At 26.9% G+C, this 27,557-nt stretch overlaps 2 protein-coding genes and 1 long non-coding RNA gene across 3 annotated transcripts; 2 read left to right on the forward strand and 1 right to left on the reverse strand.

The window, feature by feature from the left end:
- The first annotated feature begins 4,765 nt into the window (after positions 1 to 4,765).
- Positions 4,766 to 9,735, forward strand: LOC101491855 (legumain). The gene is made up of 9 exons (XM_004515685.4): positions 4,766 to 5,138; positions 5,220 to 5,384; positions 7,337 to 7,493; positions 7,845 to 7,930; positions 8,020 to 8,219; positions 8,432 to 8,480; positions 8,574 to 8,783; positions 8,889 to 9,095; positions 9,259 to 9,735. Exons 1-9 carry the CDS (start codon positions 4,911 to 4,913, stop codon positions 9,439 to 9,441), a joined length of 1,485 nt encoding a protein of 494 aa, XP_004515742.1. The 5' UTR covers positions 4,766 to 4,910; the 3' UTR covers positions 9,442 to 9,735.
- A 9,780-nt stretch (positions 9,736 to 19,515) lies between these two features.
- LOC101491337 (NAC domain-containing protein 7-like) lies at positions 19,516 to 25,178 on the forward strand. The gene is made up of 4 exons (XM_004515684.4): positions 19,516 to 20,068; positions 20,761 to 20,943; positions 21,030 to 21,301; positions 24,143 to 25,178. The coding sequence occupies exons 2-4, from the start codon at positions 20,784 to 20,786 to the stop codon at positions 24,746 to 24,748; spliced, it is 1,038 nt and encodes a 345-aa protein (XP_004515741.1). The 5' UTR covers positions 19,516 to 20,068; positions 20,761 to 20,783; the 3' UTR covers positions 24,749 to 25,178.
- Positions 24,020 to 27,151, reverse strand: LOC140921022 (uncharacterized). The gene is made up of 2 exons (XR_012163864.1): positions 26,942 to 27,151; positions 24,020 to 24,686 (listed from the first exon to the last, which is right to left on the reverse strand). It is a non-coding gene; the product is annotated as an uncharacterized lncRNA (long non-coding RNA).
- Between the last annotated feature and the right edge of the window lie 406 nt (positions 27,152 to 27,557).

Here is a 27,557-nt window from a genome sequence, read left to right on the forward strand (position 1 = left end):
GTAAATAAAAATATATGTTTTTATATAAAACATAATTCTACTAAAAATAAAAATAGAGGAATTTAAGTTAAAAAAATTAAAAATAAAAAGACCAAAATTATAAATTAATTAAAATAAAATAACTAAAATTATAAAATAAAAAAACTAAAATTAAAAATAAATTAAAATAAAGAAACCAAAATTATATTTAACCTTATAATTATTTCTATGTTGCAAGGTGCAGGTCATGATTACAGCTAGCAATTGGACCTACAATTGCTAAATCAACCACATAAGCAATTAATTTAAACCACACACCTACAAAAGAATCTAAACCACGGATATACTCCCTCTATTCTTTCTTTTTTCGGTAAGACACTCTCTCTCAAAACAACTTTTGTTTTTATTTTAAAAATTGAGTCATTAATACTCTTTTAAAAAACTTTTAGGCTTATATGCAAGTTTTAGTACTCCTTTTTTAGTTGAATCACAAAAGTAGTCTCCTATTTTATTTCTCTTAAGTTTTAGTTTTCTAAATCAAAATTTTGATCTAAAATTTGATGAAAAGATTTCGTTGTAGAACAATTGTACATGAAATCTATGATCATAAATGGTGCGATGCGACTTTAACAAATGTCCCTTCATCAATTTTTAGACTAAAATTATCTTTGAAGACTAAAACTGAAGAGAAATAAAATAGAATGACTATTTTCGTAATTCAACTAAAATAAAGGGACCAAAACTGCAATTAAGTCAAACTTTTAACTATTTTAGAGACTTAAAAAATTAAAAAAATTTGAACATTGTGCTGTTGATTTTGTTTCGCTCCCTCTGTTCTTACATGTATGATTTTTAAAATTGTTTTGTATACATTATAAAATATAACTTTCACTAGTAAGTAAATTTCTCTCTCTCACACATATATATTTGACACAATTTCAAATATATTCCCTTCTCATAACTTGTCTTCGTTTTCTTTTTATTGATGTAAGTCTAAAATATAAACAATAAGATAAAAGTATGATTAAGAGTGCAATGATTATGAACTGACGATGTAATAATGGTTGACACACACTATTCACATTGCCATATATATATTGTTAACTTTTTTTTAAATTATGATTTTTCTCTATAATTAATGATAAATAGTTAATGTAATAGCACAATTTTAAATCGACAAATGAACAAAAAATTCTTAAAATCGACAATTGAAAAAGTGCTAGTATAACAAAAAAATCTTTGGAACTAATTGACAAATAATTTCCTCAACTAATGTTGTGACGCGTTTAGACTTCATTTAAAATTTCAAAGAAAAATCCCCATATTTTTAATTCAGATACGAAAATGCCTGAGGCTAATATTCTTTGTTAGAATGATTACTCAAAATTATATTATTGCCTTTAAAAGAGAAGACTTTGCGTTGTGGTTCTAATAATTGTTGTTGTTATTCTTTTGTTTATGGTGCTGTTGTTGTCATTCTTTAAGAAAACACAATCAACGTTGACAGGCCGCAAAAACAATTGTTACGGGTAATGGTTTTAATTAATTAATAATATAATTAAATGTCGTGCCAATAAATGTGTATGGATACAAAAATAAAAAATTTATATTAATTTTTTTAAAATTAAATACATAATTTTTAATATATTTTCAATGTAATATTTTTATATTTAACAAGTGGATACTCATTAGTATTACTATCTAATAAATATTTCGGGAACGAGATATTCTATCTCTTATCCTCTCGCTAATTGATATCTCTTATCCTCTCGCTAATTGATTTGGAACTAGAAGCATCTAACGTTTTTCAACATGCTACATGTATACTATTAGTACTACAATATATGTATGAGTTTCCATGTGAATAGGGGGAACATCTTCTGGCATTTCTTAATAAAAGATGGCGTAAGACATTTAAAATTGTATTTTGGAACCAAAAATACAATAGTGGTCTTTAAGTTTTATTCTAGGTTTTATTTAAGTCTTAATTTTTTTTTCATTCCGACTTCATCTTTAAGTCGTATTTAATTTGTATTGTTATTTTTTAAATTATATTAAATTATACATAATGTCTATTTAAATTTAATAATTTTTTTGAACTACTTCATCAAATATTAAGATTTAATTCAAACAGTGTTAGAAATTGATTATGCAACCTACTTTATAAGTGTTAAAAATTATTGATATTAAATATGTATATAGACTTTTATTATCAAATTTTTAAGGTTATACATGTGTCTAGATGGTTGTAAAGAAAATCAAGAAATATAGATTATTTATAATGTTTGATGGATTTTTTTTTAAGGATTAATATAAAGACACATTAATACAACATTTAGTATAATGTATAATGATTAAATATTTTCAATTGTACTAGTCGTTGTAGAAAGTAAAATAAATGACCAAGATAAATTGTGAATAATAGATACATTTTGATTGATTGGTCATATAGATTGAATGTTGAGACCTAAATTCTATATGTCGCAACTCATGACCAAATAAAGATTGTATTTTAACTACTTTAATTGACTATCTCCACGTGATCATGTTTGAGATAATGAGTTGTGCTTACTTGAGCTGTAATAGTCACATTCACACGACTCAGATTATTATCGCGTGCGATATTCTTCCTACTTAATCATAGATCATAAATAGCCTCCACTCCATTGTCACCAGATGTTTTCTACCAAAATAAAAAATTAGTTGCAACCAGATCAAATATCCGTTTACATGAGTTTTGAACTAAATTTGATTTACATAATTAAATAATACTTGAGGTAATTGGACAAGACTCAATTTCTTCGCTGAGTTAACTTTTAGTTGCTCCATAATTATTTTAAGTGCTCCGAATTCATCTAATACTATGCTCAACTCACCTACCATTTTTGACAAAATATATTTAGGAGTCAACAAACTAAAAACATCTAATAATTTTTATTAAGCGCCATATAAAATAGTTGTTACTTTTTATAGACATTTAAAAAAAATTAAATGTAACAAGTTATAGGACAATGAATTGTATACCAATTTTATTATTTTAATTTTCACCACTCCTTTTAACAGTAAACATTTACAATGATGCAAAATACATCATATTTTGAAACGAAAATATCATTCTACATATTTGAGACAATTTAAAGAATTTTTAGAGTAGGAATCAAACTCATTAACCCACTATAAAAACATTTATACATATTGACATTGCACTCCAATTATTTGCGGTACTATTTTGAGGGTTTAGTTTATAAAAATATGTATTTTGTTAGTGTAAAATGTTAGTATCTTTTTATCCACACTAAAAAAGTTTTTAAATCCGCCGCCACCGAATATCATTTTAAAATAGGTAGTTTTGTGTGTGAATATAGTGGCTCAAGACCTTTCATTTATAGTAATAGCTTCAATATAAAGACAACTCTGAATTAGATTAAAAAAAAAAAAAAGTACTATAGTGGTCCATAGACCCTGTTGGTTGTTCTATACCTCTATTCTTTCTTTATGCACACGGGAAAAAAGTATGTGAAGGTCCTCAACATAGTTATCACAATGAACACAAGTTATGGGACATTGTATTTCTTTAAACTGCAACTGCCCTCGCGTAGGAAAGCTGGCACCTACAGTGACCAAATCCTGTTCCAGTCACCTGACACATGAAAACAACTAGACTTAGCAAAATCTTCCATAGATAAATTGATAGCCAAAGCCGACAGAACACACACATGGCAACAATGGGGAATCAATAAGTGAAAATCACCACTAGAGAAATATTTAGCTTTATATTAGTACTTATTTGAGAATGGATAGTTACAAAATAGTAAATTTGAATGTGACGTGTAATTATTTTTTATTTAGTGAGTATTTACCATTTTTTACCAACTGAGAAAAAACCAACATTTTACCAATAGAATAGTCAGTTAAAAGTTAATTGATTTTTATATACACTTTTCCTTCATGTTAGTTAAAAAAAAAATTAGATACTTATATGAGCAGTAAAATCATATTTTATATTTTATATTTTATATAGAGATATGTATGTGTATAAAATTGAAAATAATATTGGATGCGGAGTACTGTCCTATTTTGGGTTTGTCCATAAATCTGTCCCATACAATTTAGGAAGCTTCTTTACCAATCCCTTAAGGCATTTTAAAAGTACATATTCGAAAACAAAATATAGTTTTCTTTTGTACTACTTTCTTATGCATATACTTTTCTAGAAACGTGACGCAAGAAAGAAACTCTCAATTTAACTTGTGTCACTTCTCACGGAACCAAAACAATGGTATAGCCCAAGTAGCCCTCTCCAATTTTAAAATATTAAAGGAACGAATACATTTGAGATTCGCCGCTAAATCTTTAAGAAAAAATACATATACTCCCTAAAAATTTATAAAAGCAAAGATACTTTTTAAAAATTTATATATTTTATTAAAATTTTAATTTAAATATATTAAGTTTTATAATTACAATTGACCTTAGTTTAATCTAACAAATACCGTATTTTCATAATACTTTTATATTAATCTCAGACAAAGACGTCAAATTATAAAAAGAGTAAATTATTCTGATATTAAATTTTTGTAACAGAATAAGCATCACCACAACATAAATCTCGTACAAGAGTTGATTTATTTTTTACCTCTCATTTCTCTAATTTTAATTGACTCGGAAATGAGAGTAATTGCAGATAATATTATATAATGATGAATCATAAAAATATGAGTTTAGTTCGATTGATGGTGGAAATATAAACACACGCGTATAAACAATCGTTGGTTGCACTCTTTACTCTTAAAAAAGCCACCACTACTTTCAACGTGTCACCCTCTTGTTTTGCATGGCACTTTGTTTTCAACTAACCGAATCAATTCTTGAACAAGCCCCCTAGCTGCTCTTATTTTTATTTATAGAATCACTGCTTCCAATATTTCTCTATGGCGGTTGATAGCAAAAAGATGTGTTCCAAAAACGTTCTATCATCATGGCCGTTGATTTTATTGTTGCTGAGTTTTCACGGTACAGCAGCAAGGCTTAACCGTTTTGAGTGGGATTCGGTGATAAGATTACCGACAGAGCCGGTTGATGCTGACTCGGATGAAGGTGGAACAAGATGGGCGGTTCTTGTGGCTGGTTCAAGCGGTTACGGCAATTACAGACACCAAGTGGGTTTATGTTTTCCCCCTTTCCTTAATTATCTCAATTACTTTCTAAAATTAACATTTAATCGCTTAATTTAATTGCAGGCAGATGTGTGTCATGCATACCAGTTGCTGGTGAAAGGAGGGGTAAAAGAAGAAAACATAGTGGTGTTTATGTACGATGATATAGCTCAAAATGAGTTGAATCCTAGGCCTGGAGTCATCATCAACCATCCACAGGGACCCGATGTTTATGCCGGCGTACCAAAGGTACCTTTTTATTTCTTTCTTATTTTCTGTTCATTAATAATATAAAACTAGTTTATTACGATTACAAAGAAATTAAACAAGCATCACTACAAAATAAATAAATCAAATCAATATGGTTCGTTAAAATCTGTGTATGTGTAAACTATCATACCACTTGTCCAATTGTGCACTTGGTCAAACTTTTGCTTTTTCTGTCCTTTTTACTCCCTGCTTGCTTTTTTTAATTCTTATTTTATGACTTTCCACACATTTTAAGACCTGCTTAACAAAAAGTTTGTCCTTAAATATAATTTCTTTTTCAAATTTCTAAATGTATTTATTGTTTTTTTTTTCAAATAAATTTTTAATTAATATAACTAAGTATTTTTTAATATGAAAATTCAAAATTAATTATATACAAAAGATTTATTTCATGTAAATTTTTTATACTAACAAACTCATGTACAAATACAAAGACTATTTTAGGTATATTTATACATAAAATTGATAATTTAACTACACAATCAATTGTTTTTAATGGTCCTTATTTTATATTTAGGGACGAAGAGTGTATTATTTTTCTTTTTCATATAATACCTACCCTCAATTATTTGTTATTTTATTTTATATATTTCTATCTTCTTAATAAATAATTAAGAGTATGATTGATAAATCAATAATTGGTGTCGTATTAAATTTTAAAAACAACAATTAAATAAAATCATAATTTTCTTACAAATGTGATAGTTAAAAAGAAACCGAGGGAGTAATAGTTTTCTCTTGCTCTCTATAATCTTTTTTGTAAGAAATATACGAGATATAATAAAAATATACCATATTTAGATTTGAAAGGGTAACTATTTTTGCTTTATACTTTAAAAGAGAAGTGAGATTTTTTTAACGAAATAATCTAATAACCGATTCGCACATTTAAGTATGAAAAAGTGGAGAATTTGGGTTTTGAACTCATATTCTTATATGTCGATATATTTGCAGTAATAACTGAGCTTTTAAAACATAAAATAAAAATGATGACTATTTTTTCTTGTATTAATGGTGGGGTTCGTGTCTAATGTCTAATATATGAGAGATATAATAGCGATGTCGATTAGACACTCATTTTTGGAGTGACTAATAATTTTATCTTTTCGAGACAAAATTAATATTTCTTGATTCTTTAAGTTATTATTGGGCGGTGCTTTGGAGCATTTGATAAGTAGTAGAATTTATCTTTCCTTGAAAGGGACGTTGATATTTGTACTCCACTAGCCAATTACTGCCTTTTGTTTAATTAAAAAATAATAATATCCCTATGTAGCTTTTTGGCGATGGAATTAATTGGAGCTCTTCATATGTCTGTCATAATTTACTGAAGTAAATTAATCCTATATTTGATTGGGTGTTATATGAGCGGTGGTGCTCTTCCACAATTACTTTTAGAAGTACCAATGTGTAACTTCTAGTTCAAATGTGAAACACACAAAATTGGATTGATGGGGCAATTATTGGATTGTTCAAATTCTTATTAAATACTCTCGTTGGACTCATTTATAAGAAAAAAATAATAATTTCACATTTATTAAAAATGATAATTAAATACATTTAATTTTCTCAAATTTATGTCAAAACGTAAATATGTTTACTTTTTTTTTTGGTATAAAAGGCAAATACAATTACAAACCTATCCTAATTATAATGATTATCTTCTTAAAAACTAAGAAATTAATTTAAGGATATTTTTGGAATAATATTAACTATGAAAAAATTAATTGACATTTGTTTATATTTAAACTCTATGAACATAGACAGTTATTTTGTTCCATGTAGTATTTTTTAATTTGCAAGCTAGCTAGCTTCATGGGGGTATATAAACAGATTGGTCATTGTTGAAAAAAGGGGATGTAACTTGTTACAAGAGAATCCCTTTCTCTGCACAATTTAACTCTATGTGATGCTTTATTCTCTAACTGCAGGATTACACTGGTGACAGCGTGACGGCTGAGAACTTATATGCTGTTATTCTTGGGGACAAGAGTAAAGTAAAGGGTGGAAGTGGCAAGGTGATTAATAGCAAAGCTGAGGATAGGATATTTATCTATTACTCCGATCATGGAGGCCCGGGAGTTCTTGGTAAGTTATGCACTTAAGCAAGGATTTTAATCTTGCTTTATAGTTACCAATTTGTTAATGTCATGGAAAAATTGCATGTTTTACAATTTCTGGACTAATACACTCTTTGCACTTAAAATTTTTCCAAATATACATTTGATCATGTGATATAGTAATGGATTGTAGATAGTAAGTTTTACTTATGAGAATGATGAAATCAGAACTAGGTTTATCTTAGTGTATTGTGGTAAGTCACTACAATGAGCTTCAACAAAATCACGGTGCTACTGATTTTTCCAAACTCACCATCAATCCAAATATATCCAAATATAGACAGAAATTACAGCTCTAAGATTCCTTTTTATATTGTAGGAATGCCAAATATGCCGTATCTATATGCAATGGATTTTATCAATGTTTTGAAGAAGAAACATGCATCTAGAGGTTACAAAAAGATGGTAAGATTTCATTTCTCAGGTAGATGATGATTCGAAATGATGTGACTTTATGTTATAAGTCATGGAGGGGTTATTTTGTGGTCGTATAGGTAATATATGTGGAAGCTTGTGAAAGTGGTAGCATTTTTGAGGGTATAATGCCAAATAATTTGAATATTTATGTGACAACTGCATCCAATGCACAAGAGAATAGTTGGGGAACTTATTGTCCTGGGTTGGATCCTGCTCCACCTCCTGAGTTCATCACTTGCCTTGGGGATTTGTATAGTGTTGCTTGGATGGAAGACAGGTATTTTTTTGTCTTTGCTATTTGATATTAAAGTAATGTTTTATGTTAGTTGTTATATTAGTTTTTTTTTCTCGTCTTTTAACTCATCCAAGTCATTCAACTCTTATAGTTCAAACTAGTTGAGCTGAGTGAACTTGTTTGAACTATTTATAAGTGAAAATAGGTTGATTGATCATTCATTTAAAACATTTCCTCTGTTTTGAATGATGCAGCGAGACACACAATCTAAAAAGGGAAACGGTGAAAGAACAATACAAGTCGGTAAGATTTTTATTTTTAAAATGTTATAGCAATGTTGCCTTTGAGCATTAGCATTAAGTGAATGAAACAATTTATGTTTTTCATCTTGTGTAGGTGAAGGAAAGAACTTCAAATTCTAACAACTATGCATTAGGTTCTCATGTGATGCAATATGGTGATACCAACATTACAGATGAAAAGCTTTATTTATACCATGGTTTTAATCCTGCCACTGTGAATTTTCCTCCACACAATGGCAGATTAGAAACTAAAATGGAAGTTGTAAACCAAAGAGATGCAGAGCTTTTCTTCATGTGGCAATTGGTATGTATTTTCTATTGGCCTCAACTTCAAATTATTATCAAACAAATATCTGTTCAAATAATTGTGTTGTAACTAAGATCTATGAATTGTTGGTTTTTGTAACAGTACAAGAGATTAGACCATGAAGCAGAAAAGAAGAGAGACATCCTTGAGAAGATTGCGGAGACAGTGAAACATAGGAATCATTTAGATGGTAGTGTGGAATTGGTTGGAGTTTTATTGTTTGGTCCAGAAAAAGGTTCTTCAGTTCTACAATCTGTGAGAGCACCTGGTCTACCTCTTGTTGATGATTGGGAATGCTTAAAATCAAGGGTAAACATAAATAACTGATTTATTTATTATTAAAACAATATTGTAAACTACAAAGCACAGACAAAAACACAAAAAGCAATTATAATTTGATGTGGGATACTAGACCAATCTTCAAACTACACATATTGTAAATGTTTTTACTGATGTTGAACTTGGTTTGTAGGTTCGCGTGTTTGAAACTCATTGTGGGTCACTGACCCAATATGGCATGAAACATATGCGGTCATTTGCCAACATTTGCAATAATGATATTTCTGAGACTTCCTTTGAGGAGGCATGTTTGAAAGCTTGCGGTGGGTATGATGTAGGGCTATTACATCCATCAAATGGAGGTTATAGTGCTTGATTTTGGGTGGTTTACACTACCTAGAGTCTTAGCAAAAATTGCAAATACACTAGTTTATGTTTCTTGTGTAAAACATGTTCTCTCAACATAATGTGTACTGTTTGTTTTGGATTATTAAAGAGTAAGCAGGGAACAAAATGGGCCAGCTCAGCCCAAGATGTATATGTGGATAATGTTATTTTCTTTTCAGAGAGTACTGGTTAGGAGAGGATGAGTGTTTTAGTATTGGTAGTGCATATGCGTGTCATACTTTTTCTAATAAAATAAGACAAATTAGTTTAGGATATTAGCGTATTCCGGTCCCTTCTTTCTATAATTATTTTATTTTATTAGAAGTTCTCTCTTCCCTCTTAAGCTAAAGATAGGCTGTTCTTAGTTTCATACTGGCATTTACTTTGATGAATTTGATAATTATTATCTTTGTCTATATATAATTTTTTTTGTGCATTTATTAACACTATGGATAGTTAATTTTGTTGGAGAATTTGAACTCTAGACATCTTTATCACGGTATATTTCTTATACTTCTTGTACTGCAAATTAGGATTTACAATGAACTACAGCCCAATTCTTTTATGACAGATTGTTAAACAAACCATGCATTCCCCAGATTTTGGGCCTAAACTTTTGCTAAATTGCTTGGCTCGATGGTGTCCATCCTTGTTCTCTTATTATAAGAACCTAATCAGATATAAATATAATTTTAATTATTTATCTTTTAATTTAATATTTATTTTAATTATTTATTTATTTAAATATTTTTTATGAAGGTTCTATTTAGTCTTTTAATTATATAATTATTGTCATAAACTATAAAGTAAAAATATAGAAAGGAATCCAACTCTTTTAAAGTAAACAATTCATTTAGAGAATAAAGTAAGGAATATTAACTATTAAATAATAAATTAAAGGTAGATATTATAGATACATTATAATTAATCATGAGTTTCTTATAATAATAGTTATTGATTTTTTTTAAAATTTATTCATTTTATAAAATAAAAATTCATTTAAAAAAATTTACATATGTTTTAAAATATGTAATAATTTTTTTAAGTTTAAGTCCATTATTGGGTTAAGTGACTTATTTTTGAAATAATATTATATTAGATATATATTAATAACTATTAGAAGTGATTTTAATAATTATATGTTATAATTTTAATTGTGATCATGAAAATGATATAAATATATAACTTATAAAAGATAAAAAAAATAAAATGAATTAAAATAAAAATAAAATACTAAAATGAATATTAAATAAATGTTTTTCTTTAGTGGAAGATAAAATTTTAAAATTTTCAAAAATTTGTATTTTGAATTTCCAAAGAGGTTTTCGAAAATATAAATTTTAAATTTTCAACAAAAATTTGTGCTTCAATTTTATTTTTATATTTTTTAAAATACAAATTTGAATTTAACAGACTAGGGAAAAATATTTTAACAAAAAAAAAATATTAAATAAAATAGTTTAAGTAAAATATGAGATAAGAGTACAATTTAATAAGTATATATTAAATTTTTATGTGTTTTATAATATAAATTCTTGAATTTTAAGTTTTTTCTTCTTTCGTTTAATTAATAATTGTTTGAATGACAATCAATATTTTGATTGGTTAGTTTTTTTGTCATTTACTTTATTTATCGGTGAAGACAAAGAAAATTTTTCATCTAATTTGATCAGCTTTTATTGATTAATTTGAACTAAGCGGAATGGCAATGTTGCTTTTAGATAAATTTGTGAAAAAGAATAATATCATCAATCAAATAAAAAGATTGTCGTGGATTTGGTTCATAAAAATTGAAAATAGAAATTTTATTTTATTTTATTCGTGTTGTTTATTTTTATATTGAAATAATATTTGAATTGTAACTTTTGTGAATATGACACACAATAAGAAGAGTTGCAATCCATTTCCAGTTAGTTCGTCGTTGGTTTTGCTATAGTTAGTTCCTCGTTGGTTTCTTCTGACACTTTTCAACAAGGCAACAGTAAATATACTGATAGGTTGTCTTTCACTAAATTCATCGGTACAAACAACGTTGATTATCAATTCTATATACTATTTGTTCCTAATTATAAATATCTGTTAGGAAAACAATTTATCTATAATTATAATCATTTTTTAAATTACTAGACAGATTTAATATTATTTTTTCAAATATATTTTTATTAATTCTACAATTTTATCTTAAAAGATAAAAATGCAAGATTGTATATGTTTATGTACACAGTATATTTTTAGAAATATCTAAATATAAAATGGGTATATTAAATTACTTTTCACATTTCTTAATTTCTTAACAAGAAAAATATAAAAGATATTTATAAACAAGGACAAAAATAATATTCTTTAAGAAAATATAAATTTTATGTAGGAATTAAAGAAACAATTCATTTGTTCATTGAAAGTAATGGTTTTTCAAACTTCAAATACTATTTTATCAAATTCAAAAACTAATATACTATACATTTTATATTCTAAATTTATTATTAAATATCACGCAAATTCAAAAGAATTCAAAGGATTTATGAAAGATTAATGAAGACTAACATGCAAATTCAAAGATAAAAGATACTCATAGTTTTTATGTGTATTGTAATTTTTTGTTTGTAATGGGAAAATTATTTTTCTTTAGTATTTTGTGTGTAGTACTAAAATGAATAATATTTTATCACTTGATAGAGCAAAATTTATATGAATTCTTAAATGTCATGTATCAGCAAAAATTTTATGAATTCTTAAATGTCATGTATTTCATATAAACAACATAGGTTGAATAATAAAAATAAAAATTCATTATTAAGTTACTTACATCTTTACATTTACTAATTTACTTATTTTATATATGTCCATATCCATTATTTTAAAAATTCTTATTTCATCTAATCTAATTATTTAATTTTTTTTAATAATTATTGTTTTTATTTGTTTAAAATTAAACGTATTGTTTTATAATAAGTTTTTTGGAAAGAAAAAATATTTTTTGTGGAATTCAAAAAATAAGGAATCAAAGTAAGATTAAGGAGTAATGTTGGAGTCATACTTTTCATCAATAACATTGAACTGATAAGAAAAAGTAGTTTTTAAGTTAAGTTAGAATTAGATTTTTTTTAAATTTTTTATTGTAATTTTTTTAAGTCAATTTATTTTTTTAATGTCAACTTATTTTTTTAAAGTCAACTTATTTATTAAAATCGTTGTTTCCGTGCGACGCACATGTTACAGACTAGTTTTTATTAATTCACATCCACAACTATAAAATTTTATATTCGAACTTAAAATATAAAATTGAATCTAACTATATATAAATATTTTTATTATTTAAACCACATCTTAAAGAATTAGGAATGGAGGTAGTACTTCTAATTAGAGTATAATCAAATATATACGAAGCAACGCTAGTTATACTTGGTTAGCTCTATTGGCCGATGCAGGACCACTCAAATTATTCTGATGGATACCCCAAACTCATGTTACGTTTTTTTTGGAGATGCTGGTTGGCATGTGATTGTAAATTTTAATGTGTAAGGATAAAACAGAGTAAGAGGGTAATCATTCCTAATTGCACTCTTCCAATTTCTGTTTGTTCTCATTTCTTATAATCATTCATTTAATTGGAAATACTATTTTGAAGGGGGCATATAAAACAAATATCATCATGCATCTATGATCTATATATATAAACACCATATATAGATTTCTAGTTCCTCATGCCAATTTTTTTTTTTCTTGCAAAAAGAAAACAAGATTTATTCATTTAAATTAATAATATATATTAGATAAGTTATAAAACATTTTTGAAAACAAATACAATAATTTTACAAATATATTCACACCATCTAAGTTAATAGTAAAAAACGGCATAATGTTTACAAATAATTTAACAAAATTAAGCTAACTAGGATATTCATGGATACAAATTTATAACGTTAATAACATAATCATTGGTTGAATCAGTAATTGATCGAAGTTTGATCTATCAATCTAAATCAAACGAACACCGCAACAAGACGAAAAATCAAATAAACACTGCAGCATGAAGACAAAAAATCGAACAACGTCGATTTGCGATGACAAAATCACAAAAGAAAAAACTAATTTATGTAAAATCACTTATTTTTATTAATTTTTGAAGAAAAAAAAAGTAGATGGGTTATTCCGAATCAAAAAATATTCCAAAACCACCCTTTTTGAGGAATTTCCTCTTACCAACTATATATTTTTTTTTGCTCGACTGAAATTCATATAATTTTTAATTCTCTTCAGTTTTCAACTAATATTTAGGATTTAAAAAAAAAATCTAAACGATAATACCAAGACGCACTAGCCGAAACGATAATACCAAGACGCACTAGCCGTGATAGAGCACACATTTCTTGCTAGTTTGACATTAAAAATATAATGGTCTCTGTAGTTCACAATGAGTATCTCATTTGAAAAAAAAAAATTTTAAAATGAATTATTCATTCTAATTTCAAAACATTACTATTTTTTAATTGTACTATTTTATTAATATTTTTTTATCACTTTTAAATTAATATTATTGGATTATCTACTTTGCAATAATAATAATAATAATAATAATAATAATAATAATAATAATAATAATAATAATAATAATAATAATAATAATAATAATAATAATAATAATAATAATAATAATGGTGGTATATATATTCATTCTCTCGAAGTAAAACTTTTAGTATATGAAAATTAATCACATATTTATTTTGATAGAGTACTCTTTTGAGGAATGAGGAGTTGCCCATTCTCAATTGAACGTGGGGAACCGAAACAATAATGTGTCTATATCAGCAATCATTATCTATGATCTTCCACTCTTCACCTCTGGTGGCTTTCAACTTTGCTCTTCCCATTACTTACGGGTAAATCTCATTTGATTTACGGCATAATTTCGTTTATATTAATCTAATTGCTCCAAAATAACTTCTAGTCGTAAACCATAATATTCAATTTTTTAAATAATATAACTCTTTAACTTTGAATGATTAACGTGATTTCCTAAACCTAGTAGCTACTCTACACTCAACGTATTCCGAAATTTTCTACCACAGCAAATGTACAATACTTTTGGGATTAACGAATGAATCTTATCGAGCCATGGTGGGGATAAGATGACACTTGGATCACGTATGAGACTTTTGCTTCACTACTTGTTTGCTTGTTTCAACTTTCAATCAAACCATTTTGCACTGTAAACTCATTTACTTTTAGCTTTTATCATAACCTTTTCTTTTGTCCTCTCTCTATATATATATTTCCCCTGTTTTCTCTCTACCTTAGTAGCCGTAGAACAATGGCTTGGCGTACGGGCATGAACTATCACCAAATATTTTGTTACACGTGTCTTTTTCTCTATGGTTTAACTTTTCCAACACTGGAATTGCTACGATCCACAAAACATTACTATAATGCTATGGTTATGGATATAACATCATTTTAATATCTGAAAATGTAATCGATGTTATTTTACTTTTTACTTCAGTCAAAAATTTAAATTAATTATTATTTTATTAAAATGTTTGTTAGATTAGTTTTTTTAATGTTAAGTAGATTGTTAATAATCTCTATTAATTTGTTGACATAGATATTTATGTGACAAATGATGTGTTGTTCTCTTAGTAATATATGTATAAGTGATTTGGTAGAGATCAAAATTAAAATGACATTAGTTCCAATTTTTTATTTTAATAAATCACAAAATCGTAAACAAGTTCTCCTTCTTGCTACCCATTTTGTTATTCATCTTCATTCTTAAATTTAATCTAAAATTTCTTCTTACTCCTTTCTTTTTCAGGTTCTTCCTATAATTCATTTGACATCAAGAGCATGACTCGAGGGATTCCATAGCAGATGATAGTACAAAATTTGGATGAACTACAATATCATATTAAAATTTTAGTTAAACCTAACTCAATCTTACAAAATAATATGTGAAAAATGTCTCCCCTGATAAACATATTTTTCAAATCATATCTGATTTAATATAAAATTCTTAATACACTAAGTCTCATAATGAAACGAGACAAAGTTGAAGAAATATTATAAAGAGTGACACTTTCACCTTAGAAGTCAATTTTTTTGAGGTACATAACTTAGAAGCTGATTTGGTAATGATGTTTTAGACTCAATATAAAAATTGTAATATCTGAAAAGGTAGGTTAAGTATAACTCGTTGTTACAAAATCGACTTTTAAGATAAGATATCTCTCGTGTGTGTGGGTGTGTGCATGTCTATGTCGTATCTCATTTAATATGGATATCTCGCTACACACTCCTCGTGTTCATTTAGGTCAAACATTTAGAGTGTGATCCGAGTGTCGAAATAATAACTCTTCATATTTATAATGACTATCTAGTTCATTCATCTTTACACAAATGATCAATATGAATTAAATCTTTCATTAAACGATTTTTTATGACAGGATTTCTTAGAGACATACGGTAACCTTCAAGACACTACAACAATAACACTTTATACTCAAGATCGTTCAAAAGCTTTAGGAGAATATTTATGACCTTTAAACATTCGTAATGTCATTGTAGTTTTTAAATTTTTTAAAATAAAATTCTTGATATTTAAAAATGTCAATTTACACCTATCCATCAAATATCTAATGAGCGATAAAAGTTGACTTGTCACCAACAAAATGAAGGAGAGTCAAATTAAACCAAATATTTGGTGATTTGACTCAAATTTTCTAACAAAATGTTGTAAAAACTCAACCAAATTTAAATATAATTTTTGTTTAAATTTATTCCCATAAAAAAAAAATAAAACTAGACAATTCGTTACATATTCTTGATTCCACCTCTCTCTCAAATTTGTGCAAACTTTCCGTCTAATTGTCCTTGAGAAGTATTAAAATAAATAGAAGCTAAATCCCTGACTATGAATTGAGAGTAAATAAACTACTGAGGCTAATGACGAGGGGCTAGCCCACGCCGGACCATGAGTCGTCACGTGTATGAAGCTGGCGATGACATAATCACATAAAATTTGTTGGAGTAGTAAACAAAAAGAACACTAAAATAATATTACAGAGAGAATGTCATATTTTTATTTTATCTTGACATTCAGGAGTGTATTTGGAGAGGTGTCTCTATCGTATTGCTTGAGGTCGGTATGCGGGCCCACCTCGTGCAACCTTTTTCGGTGACTCGTGCAACCTATTTCATTTATTTTATTTAATAATCAAAATATAGAAAGGATAAATAAATATATTGCGTCAGATAATAATATATTTCCTCAACAAAAATAATAAATAAAATTATATTGCTGGCCAAACAACCAGAACTCGCGTGCCGTTACTGCAACTAAATAATAATAATATATTATTATTATTTTTAATTTTTTTAACTATTTAAAACCTTAAAATGACTAATAAAAAAATCTCAATACGTCTTTAAGTTTATTCTCAACTATCAAATATCGAAATTGTTGGATTGACCATTATATACAAATTCAAATCAAAACTGTAATACTTGAGTTTCTGGTTATAATTAATATCTCGTCTACAAAAAAAAAAAATTTAATATAGTCCTTAAATCTTAATTCAACTAACAAATATTGATATTGTTAAATTAAATATTATGTTCATGATTCGAACCAAAAATTTTGCAGTCACTTGACACCACACCATTGGTAGTCGGTCGTCGACAGAGCTTTGACAATCTACTATGGTTGGTAGAATAGCTAAAACATCCACACGGTAGTCTGCGATAGAACTCTAGCGTGCAATGGTTAGCCGTCTCCCACCATCATTGATATTATTAATGTTGTGTAGCAAGTGTGACATAGAGATCCCACATTATGTAGAAAAGTGGAGGTTGAACAATATATAAATGAGAAAATTCATAAACTCAATGTCTTAAAGGTTTCAGTGAAAATATGATGTTCACACACTTCAAAGGTTGCTTTTGACTCAACCGGATAAAAGAGTTTGAACATCTTATTGTTTCGAAAATTTTTCTGACCAAAAGTGTACAATATGATGATCCCATATTTTAGTAATGACCCAACAATTAATATATAAATGCATAATTTTTTAAATAATAAATAAAATTATTTTAATAAATTAAATATTTTTTAAAATGTCAAATTGTTGTCTCCATATATTAAATGTCCACCAAATATTACTCTACTATTTTATTTGCACTTTTTGGAACCCCTAACACTTTTGCAAATGAATGTTTAATTTTTGTTTGAATGGCCCAAATGAATGTTTAATTAACTAATAGTTTACACAAATTACACAATGAAACTCCTCCATTGTTTTTTTTTTGAAAAAGATGAAACTCCTCCATTTGTGTATTTAAATGAGTTTCAAATATATACATTATTTATTTTATTATTTTCTTAATAATAATATTTAATAAATAACAAATCTCTTCAATTTAGCACCTAGAATATATTTATTAAATAAATTTTACTAATAATTCCATATCATTAGTGAATTGTATATATTTCAACACTATTTTCTTTTAATACACTTTGAGTGCACGGTAAAAACATGCATCACTTTAAACACATGAGGTGTTTATTTTTCATACATGGTTTGAAACAATATTAATGACTAAAATAAAGAGGATATTTCATGTTTTCTGACTTTAATTTTCCCTCGCTAGTTCGTATTTTTTTTTATCTACTATTGGATGTATTGTCATAAATTTAATGAGTTGCAAAATACAAAATTATTTTTCACAATCACTAAATTGAATATTATCCGCACTCGAATATTGAGACTAATCACTCGGTCTGAATGATATTATAATAGATGACAAATCTTAAATTTCCCTCAAGATTATTAACATTATTCCATTCCTAGCTTAGACTATATTCAAATACAAGACTTAGAAGAGACCCAAACTATCTGAGTGAATACATATGTGAAATGTTTTTACACTCATATTATATATAAATTAGCAAAGTATATTTATAAAACTAAATGCAACTTTATAATTAACAAGAAGTATATGTTAATTAACTATTAAGATAAACAAAAAACTTAAGTATTAAGTATGATTGTAGTCCTAATAAAATAAACTTAAATTTAGTACTTGTTGAATTTTATTGTAATTTTAGTTTTTCAAATATTTGTTGTTTAACCATTAGTCTCAAAAGTCCAATATTTGCTGATGTGGCTAATAGAAGTCCTTGTCAGCACTTCCATTTGATCATTTTAATTTACAAGACGTCTAAATAAGTCCCCATTTTATTATTATTTTTATTTAAAATAGATTTATTTCTTTTTAATTTTAAACTCATAATTTCTTAATGAATTTAAAACTCTTATCTTTTCAACCCAAAAAATGTGAAGGACGAATTATTTTAGAGAGATCAAGTTGAACTCTAACTAAAAGAATCATTCATTATATTTTATTTATCTTCTGCTTGTCCCTATATTACTAGATTCTTTTTTCTAAGAACCAAAAAATTAAGAAAAAGAAATACAGCACTAATAAATACACATTTTTGTTTTACAAATTACAAAGAAATAGTTTATTGATTGACATAAACATAATTAAGAAATGTCAATATTTGGCCCATTAACTTATTTAAACTTATCATTTGATAAAAAAATAATTGAAATTTATCTACATGTATATTTAAGTTTATGATACAATCATAAATTTATTTTCAGTTTATTTCTATAAAATTTATAAAAACAATTTATAAGTTAATTATATAAGCTATAAACATTTAATTACACCCGCTAGCTTGTGATATATGAATCCAACTAAATTTATGTGATATTTACATGCATTTCTAAAAAAGTTAAATATATGAGTGAATAAAAAGAATGTTATAGAAATGGTGTATTGTGGCACTATACTATAAGTGTAATTAAGAAAAAAGTGAAAATAATGGGATTAAGTGGTGCAACTTTTGGCGGGAGGGGGATGTTATAATTTATAATAACCCCTATGAAAAAAAAAAAAAAAAAAAAACTTGATCGATTACTATCATGATTGTCATTATTAAGTGTTTGTTGATTCATATATTTCACTATCCACATTCTTTTTTTAAGAAACTCTGCTCCTTGTTTCTCACGGTTTGATAATCTTTTGTTTCCATTCTCTCTTTCTTTGGCCCCAAAAACATCATTCTTTCTCAGTCTCCATCAGTTGCTGGTGGGTGGACTTAGAAGTTGACATATCTCTCTCTCTCTCTCTCTAGCGCCACCATTTTATGGCCTCTATCAGCTTTTCCTGAAATCTAGCTCCATCTCAACAACAGATAAGGAGAGAATAATATTGATCATTTATTAGGGCTATATTTTCCTTCCTTTCATTTCATTTCATCAACTTCATCTTCTCTTTTTCATTACTCCTCGGGATCTGATCTCTCTCTCTCTGCTTTGTTTGAGGAAGGAGAGATCTCTGCTTTGTTTGAAGAAGGAGAGATTTTCAGTTTTCAGTTCAATTCCCGAGGATAACAATTTAACTTTCCACTTTTCATTTCTTGTCTGTTTTGTCCCCACTTGTATCTTTTTTTGTCTCTTTCTGTTGGATTTCACCAAAAACCTACACCTTAGTAATATCAAGATCCATCCACACTTGAAGATCTTACATCCTCGCCTACTATATAATAAATCAAGGTTCTTCTTTTTCTTTTATAGCTAGCTACTTCTATTTTTTTATTTATATCATGCTTCATCTACTATATTTACACTTGTCTTATAAATATCAATGGTGGATCATCAATTAATTTATATAATTTCAACAACCATAACTAATATGCCTTATAGTCAACAGATAATTAATTAAATGTCACTTCTTATGTGAGACACAAAATCTTTGACATGACTTTGATCTATGTTCGGTTGGTGTTTTTTTTAACACGATCTTATCAACAGACACCATTTTCGATCAACATCATGCTTTAACCTTTCCACCGTTTTTTTTTTTTTGTTATTAAAATTTGGATATACAACCTGCACTTTTTTTACACTTGATGATATTTTTCTTAAATCGTTAGGAGTTAGAACAAGTAGCTTCTAAGTCATGTTAATATGCCTTTCCATATTTAATATATTTAATTATTTTTTATGTAAACGTGCTTTATCAACCTCTTTTGTAGGCTTAAAAAGCTGAATGTTTGGTGCTATATGATCATGTAGCATCATTCACTACTCCTCCTTCCACATAACTATTACATTGTAAAAAGTGTGCCATCTCTATTGTGTGTTAAAACCTAGTTTAGTTCTACTCCTTTAAGGAAATATGAGTCAATATTGTGTCACAAGGTAAAGTTATAGATATGTGAAGCAATATATAACTTCCTATGCAGGCTTTAATTGTTGTGGGGAGGATATGAACACATTTTCACATGTACCTCCGGGGTTTCGTTTTCATCCAACTGATGAAGAACTTGTTGATTACTACCTGCGGAAGAAGGTTTCATCTAAAAAGATCGATTTAGATGTCATCAAAGACGTGGATCTCTATAAAATTGAACCGTGGGATCTTCAAGGTATTGATTCTATCAATTATTTTTATTATAAATATATATATATAGAGAAGAATATATAAGAGATGCAATTGTTGATGTAAACACAGAACTATGCAAAATAGGAAGCAATGAACAAAGTGATTGGTATTTCTTTAGTCATAAAGATAAGAAGTATCCAACAGGAACAAGAACAAATAGAGCAACAAAAGCAGGATTCTGGAAAGCAACAGGAAGAGATAAGGCAATATACTCAAAACATTTCCTAGTTGGAATGAGAAAGACTCTTGTGTTTTACAAAGGACGCGCTCCAAATGGACAAAAATCTGATTGGATCATGCATGAGTATCGCCTTGAAACTAATGAAAATGGAATTGCTCAGGTCAAATTTTACACCTCTTTCATTCTTCATTTTTTCTTTTCTTTTTTTAATTCACATAACAAACACTATTTCTTTTTCTTCAATCAATTTTTTTTAAATGGTTATCGCAAATTAAATATATGTTCATTATATTCTATAAATATTCATTATAAAGTATACCAATCCATGTTGAAACTAATAAACTAACTTCAATCATATGGATTTAGACGTAATTGTTTAACTACATTGATTTGAAAATTTTAACTAATCAAGTCAAAATTCTTATTTTTCATTAACAACAATAGTATATGAGTTTTGATATTTGATTATTTGCAATAATTGTTCAATTTTAATTGTTCAAATAAGACAACAGAGAAATTATTTATAGTAAATATATCCTGTTTGGTTATGGTTTATATATATCTTATAAAAAATTATTAAATTAATTGCTTTATTTTCAATATTTTAAATTCCGGTTTCTTTATATTGATAAGGTGTTAATTAGTTTCTAGTTTTTGCGGCATTTTAACCTATAACTTTTAGGATCCATCTGATATGGTGGACCTCTAAAAAGAGTCCAAAGATATACATGTATTATTGATAATAAATTTTAGCAAACTATTGCATTTCCGTTATCATTTTTTATTATTATAAAAATTTATATTATTTTTTATTAAAAATGGTATGGGTTCAAAATGTGGAGTCTTGTTGAAAAATAAAAGCTCCGTCAAATTATATGTCATATAAATGATATTGTTAGATCATTGAAGTAGAAGTAAAAATAAAATAAATTATATAGACCAAAATATAAATATAACGTTGTCTAATATATTAGACAGATCAAGTTCAAAAGTTGATCTCGCTATTTCTATAGTTTTTAATAAAATATTATATCTATTTTTCATTTTTAATTATTATAAAATTCTATTTTTTTAATCAAAAATAGTAAAGATTTATATTTATAACATGGTTGTAAATTGAAAATCTCAAATAAAGTTTTAATTATACCATTTTCAAATACTTTATTGTAGCTGATTAAGTCTTATATATGATCTATTTATCTAATTTTATAGAAAACATAAACTAAAAAAACAATTAAAATGATCCATTTGGATAATTTTTTAACATAAATTTCATAAAATTTGAACTAAATCAATCCAGTGAAAAAACAATTCTTTTAATTAAATTCAAAGATAAACAATTTTTCAAAATTAGGAAACTTTAATGAATATGAACTAGATTTTTTATGAACACTTTGGATTCAATATTATATATGCTATCAAAATAAACACTCAAAATATAACTCATAAAAAAAAAAAACGAATGAAGTAATGATGATACAAATACATTTAAATAGTACAAGTTGGACTACAGAATGAAAAATAACTCAATCAATTTAATTATCTGAATCGGATTTTTTTTTTATAACGGAATCAATTTTTTCTGTTTGGTTCATAGAATTGTGTATAGGTTCATAGAAGAAATTAAAGTTTACCGCCATCTAATAATAATTTATTATTTGGTAACACCATACAATTTATTTTAAAATACACTTATAATAATAGGATATAGAAAAAATATATAGGATATATATTTTTTATAAGCAAATAATATTAAGGGAGTTACAAATGCTTCCCAAACCATTTACAAGAGGAGATTGTTAACCACTTTGAAGACAACTCAAAATATTATAATATCAAGGAGCAAAGTTAAAACAAGAATTGATTCTAAAAAGAAATTGATCCAACAGATTTAATTGATCTAAAAAGTTATGTAAAACGTTAATAGAATAGAATTATCTTGTTTTCTAAAATATTATAATATCAATTTTATAGAATTTTTATTAATAAAAATATTAAACTCATCGTTCTATTTAATTTTTGAATTCGTCTTTAATTCTAAGTCTGACTATAAACCAACACCAAAAAATATATCTGTTAAATTTTAAGTTCTAACAACGTAAATTCGGAATTGCATTAGTATACTATAATTGATCTAAATCAGATTTATTAGTTTCATCAAATTGTTTATTTAATTTGAGTTAAATGGACATACACCACAATCCGATAAGAATTTATTATTTTATGACTTCATACAATTTATTTCAAAATATACTTATAAAAAATGTATTTTAAAATACACTTATAAAAATAGGATGGGAAAAAAATAACAAGTTTTAATTGAATGTCAATATATAATTAACTTTAAATTTATCTTTGTACATTTGTTAACTGAGTTATTTTGAGTTATTTTGTATTTATAATAAATTTTAAGGTTAAATAAGTTTTTTATTCTTATATAATTTTTGTTATTTTATTTTTAGTCTTTTAAATATTTTGTTAACTTTTAATCTTCTAAAATTTTTCGTTTTTATATTTAGTATCTGATTTTAAATCAATTTTTGTGTATCATTTAAATTTTTAAATAATTCAAAAATACACAAGAGTTGATAAAAAAAGCAATGAACAAAAATAAAATTGAAAAAATTCAGGGGACAAAAAGTCAATAACTTTTTTTATAAACACTAAAAAAAAAGTAAGATTTTATAGATACTAAAAATTTATTTATCTTCTATGCCATTCGTCTCAAATTAATTGATCACATTTGATCATTTTACAAATATTAAATAAAGTGTATAAACGAAAAAATAGATTAATATTTGAAATGCATAGTAGAATATACTGTATTTAAAATTATTCAAACACTATTAATTAAGTGATATAATTAGAAAAAAATGTATTAGAAATTAAAAGAGAGATTTATTTTATGATAAATTATTTTGAGAAAGAGGAAGTATATATGTTTTATATATGTGGGATGGTATGTTAGTTGATATTTAATATAGAAAAACTTGTACAACAGGAAGAAGGGTGGGTTGTATGCAGGGTATTCAAGAAAAGAATGACAACAGTACAAAAAATGAATGAGTATGATCAATCACCATCATGTTGGTATGATGATCAAGTTTCTTTCATGCCATCTGATCTTGAATCTCCAACTCCAACTCCTAATTATCCATCATCATATTGCAAACCAGAGATAGATCAATTAATGCAATATAACAATAACAACATTCACCACTCCCAAAATCATAATAATGCTTTTCTTCAACTTCCACACCTAATTGAATCCCCCAAACTCACTACTCAATCACAACCCTCAACTTTGAGTTACAACAACAATGCACAACACATGCAATATTTTCATCAATACCATCATCATCATCAACACTCACTTTATGGTGGTGGAAGCAGCACTAGCAATGATGAACAAGTTACAGATTGGAGAGTTCTTGACAAATTTGTTGCTTCTCAGCTTAGTCAAGATCAAGATCATGTTTCTAAACAAACTATTCTTCATGTGGCTGAACAGATTACTCTTCTTGCAAACAAAAAGCCTGAAATGTCTGAGGAACATGCTTCAACCAATTCAACCTCAAGTTGTCACAATATGGAACTATGGAAGTGAACATTTACATATATATAGTTACTACTACTACTGCTACCACTTCATGCATGATGCATGATGCATACTAATATATAGTATTTGCAAGAAAATATTTGAGTATTGTTCCTGAGTTGGTGTACATAATTAATAAACTCTATCACATATATTTTATATCCTTAGCACTGTTGATATGAATTAACTCCGGAGTGTGGAGTATCCTATAATATTAGGCAATCCATTATTAGTTGCCTACATATATGAATTACTATCACAATAAAATTAGTACTTCAATGTCAACATATATAGGATTTGTTCATTATTACTGTTTCTTTTTTTAGATAAGTCGTATTGTCTTATAATATATGCTTATTTAGCTATATTGTTTTCTTTTTGTATATGCATTTGATATATATGTAACTCAAATTACGCTAATTAATATCGTTGAGTTCTACATCTTTTTTTATTCAATTATTGAACCCTAAACATATTTGTTTAGTCAAAGAGTGCAAACTTTTAGCTACTTCAATCACAAAGAGTAATTGTAGTCATAATCTTCATCCAAATTATTTAGACAATACAAATTATTTAGCTTTGTCAATAATAATAATAATAAATTATTCTTTCTCCACTACATTTTTTTTTTGTTTTTTTTTTTCGTGTCTAAATCATTTTGATTTATGGTTGTTACGACATAAGTATTTCTCTTTAAACCGCACTTTGTTGATAATGAGTTTTGCCCATTAATTATGAGAGCGAGTTTAACTTAAAAGATTAATCCATTAAATGGAAGAGTTCTGTAACTTAAGTATTATATTGAATATTTTTATCTATTCAATGTCTCCTAACCCTCATTGGTCGACTATAGACTAGTACGAAATTCAAATTAAAATACTATATATCAATTTAAACTAATTACAGAAAGAAAAAAAGTTTTAAACATATATCTATAGACATTTTTGCAGTTAAGTTTAAACCAGTTATTTATAAGAACTATTTAAAAGGTATTTCGAAGGTTTTTTTTTTCTCTGTATATTTCTGTGAACGAAACCCTAGCCATTGTCCCCATTCATCTCTCTGGTTGTCTCCCTCTTAAGGAGTGGAAATAACGTGAATGAAAATAAGCCATATTTGGTAACAAATACAAGGTAGATTAAAGAAGTATATGATCTACAAAGTTGAACATTAAATTTTCTACCAATAGTGTATAAATAAATAATTATGTGACATACGTATAACATTTTGGCATAATTGGACTTGAGTTCATAATTATATATTGCTATCTGCTTATGACCAAATGAACTTGTTATTGTAAATAAAATATAACATTTTGGTAGGTTGCATCAAAAACTAATTATAAAGATGACTCAAAATGTGTTTTACACAACCTTGTAAGGCGACTAATTATGAAACAATTGGTTTAAAAAAGTTTTTTTCAAAGGCTTCCCATATGCTAAGTTGAAAATTTAAGTCTCTTTAGAAACAACTTAAATTTTTCTTGAAAATATATTTAAAAGGTTTTTTCTACAACTCTGATATTCCGGTGATATGGTTTCTTGTTAGGGTGAAAGACTATACTTGTATTTTTATTAGAGCAGTGTGGACCTGGTGTATTCTATTATGTTGCAAATGGGAGATAACTATTTTGAAAAATAACTAACAAGACCAAAAGCAAATTGAATCATGATTCTAAGTATTTTTTTTTACTCTCTCATAAAAAATCATGGTATAATATGAAGATACTTAAATGAAATTTTTTATTCAAAGGTGAGACTTCTATTATTTCATTTTCAAGGTGGAGCTTTGATGAAAAAGGAATAATGCAAAGGTGTGTATTTTAAGATGATCTCTTGTGGACATTTTAGTACTTGGTCTAAAGGGAATGCATAAGTCGTTCAGTCTTTCTATATGTATACTAGCCAAAATAAAGATTCCAAACAATAGAGTTACAACTTTAATTTGCCGCATAAATAGAGTAACATTGATATATAAATATCTATAATTTCATACACCTATTCAATATTTCATTTTTTTTAATCTTTTTTTCCATCTTATTATCAATATATCACTTTTATCATATCATGTTTTCTGTATATTTGCTTCTCACTCAAATGGTTGATGGGGTGTATACAAATTATTTTCCTAAATAGAGACAGTACCAAACTCGTACGATATTATTCATCAAAATTGATTGGATAATATAATTTGACAGCATACCTGTGTAGTGTATGAAGATATATGGCTTCTCAGCTAGCTACACTCTGCTGTTCTAAAACATTCCTCTGTCTACCACATATAGATACCATTCAAAGTGTCAACGAGTGACGTGTGTTTTCACAATTTAGTTAGTATTGTTTATATACTAGCAAAGAAAATCTCGAGCGACCAATCATAGATGAGAAAAACTTATTAATTTATGTGGATGCATGTCAGTAATTTAAAAACATTGACGAGGAAACATGAAATTCTTGTGTCGGGCAGAGTCAACATTAAGAACTGAGGTTGTTTTGTTTCTTTCAAGTAATGACACGACACAATGATTAGGCGTGCAATTGCTCCAATAAACAATAATCATGATGGTTGTTTGTTTCAACTCATAGTTAGAGAGGCATGTTCATCACTTGCACACAAAGGGAGGAGTATACTGTTACATGTACATGTGAAAGAGATATAAATATAGCATGCTTCATAACAGAAGGATTTTCATAGCAATGCAACCTTTGACTTGTATAGCGCCAACACTCTACTTCTTTGCCGTCATGATGTTAAATTGATCTTCACCAAATATTTTTTTTTAAAACAAATTAGTACATATGAAGTTGGATATCTAGTT

The sequence above is a fragment of the Cicer arietinum genome, chromosome 7 (assembly GCF_000331145.2).
Source record: "Cicer arietinum cultivar CDC Frontier isolate Library 1 chromosome 7, Cicar.CDCFrontier_v2.0, whole genome shotgun sequence".
In the NCBI taxonomy this organism is placed as follows: domain Eukaryota; kingdom Viridiplantae; phylum Streptophyta; class Magnoliopsida; order Fabales; family Fabaceae; genus Cicer; species Cicer arietinum.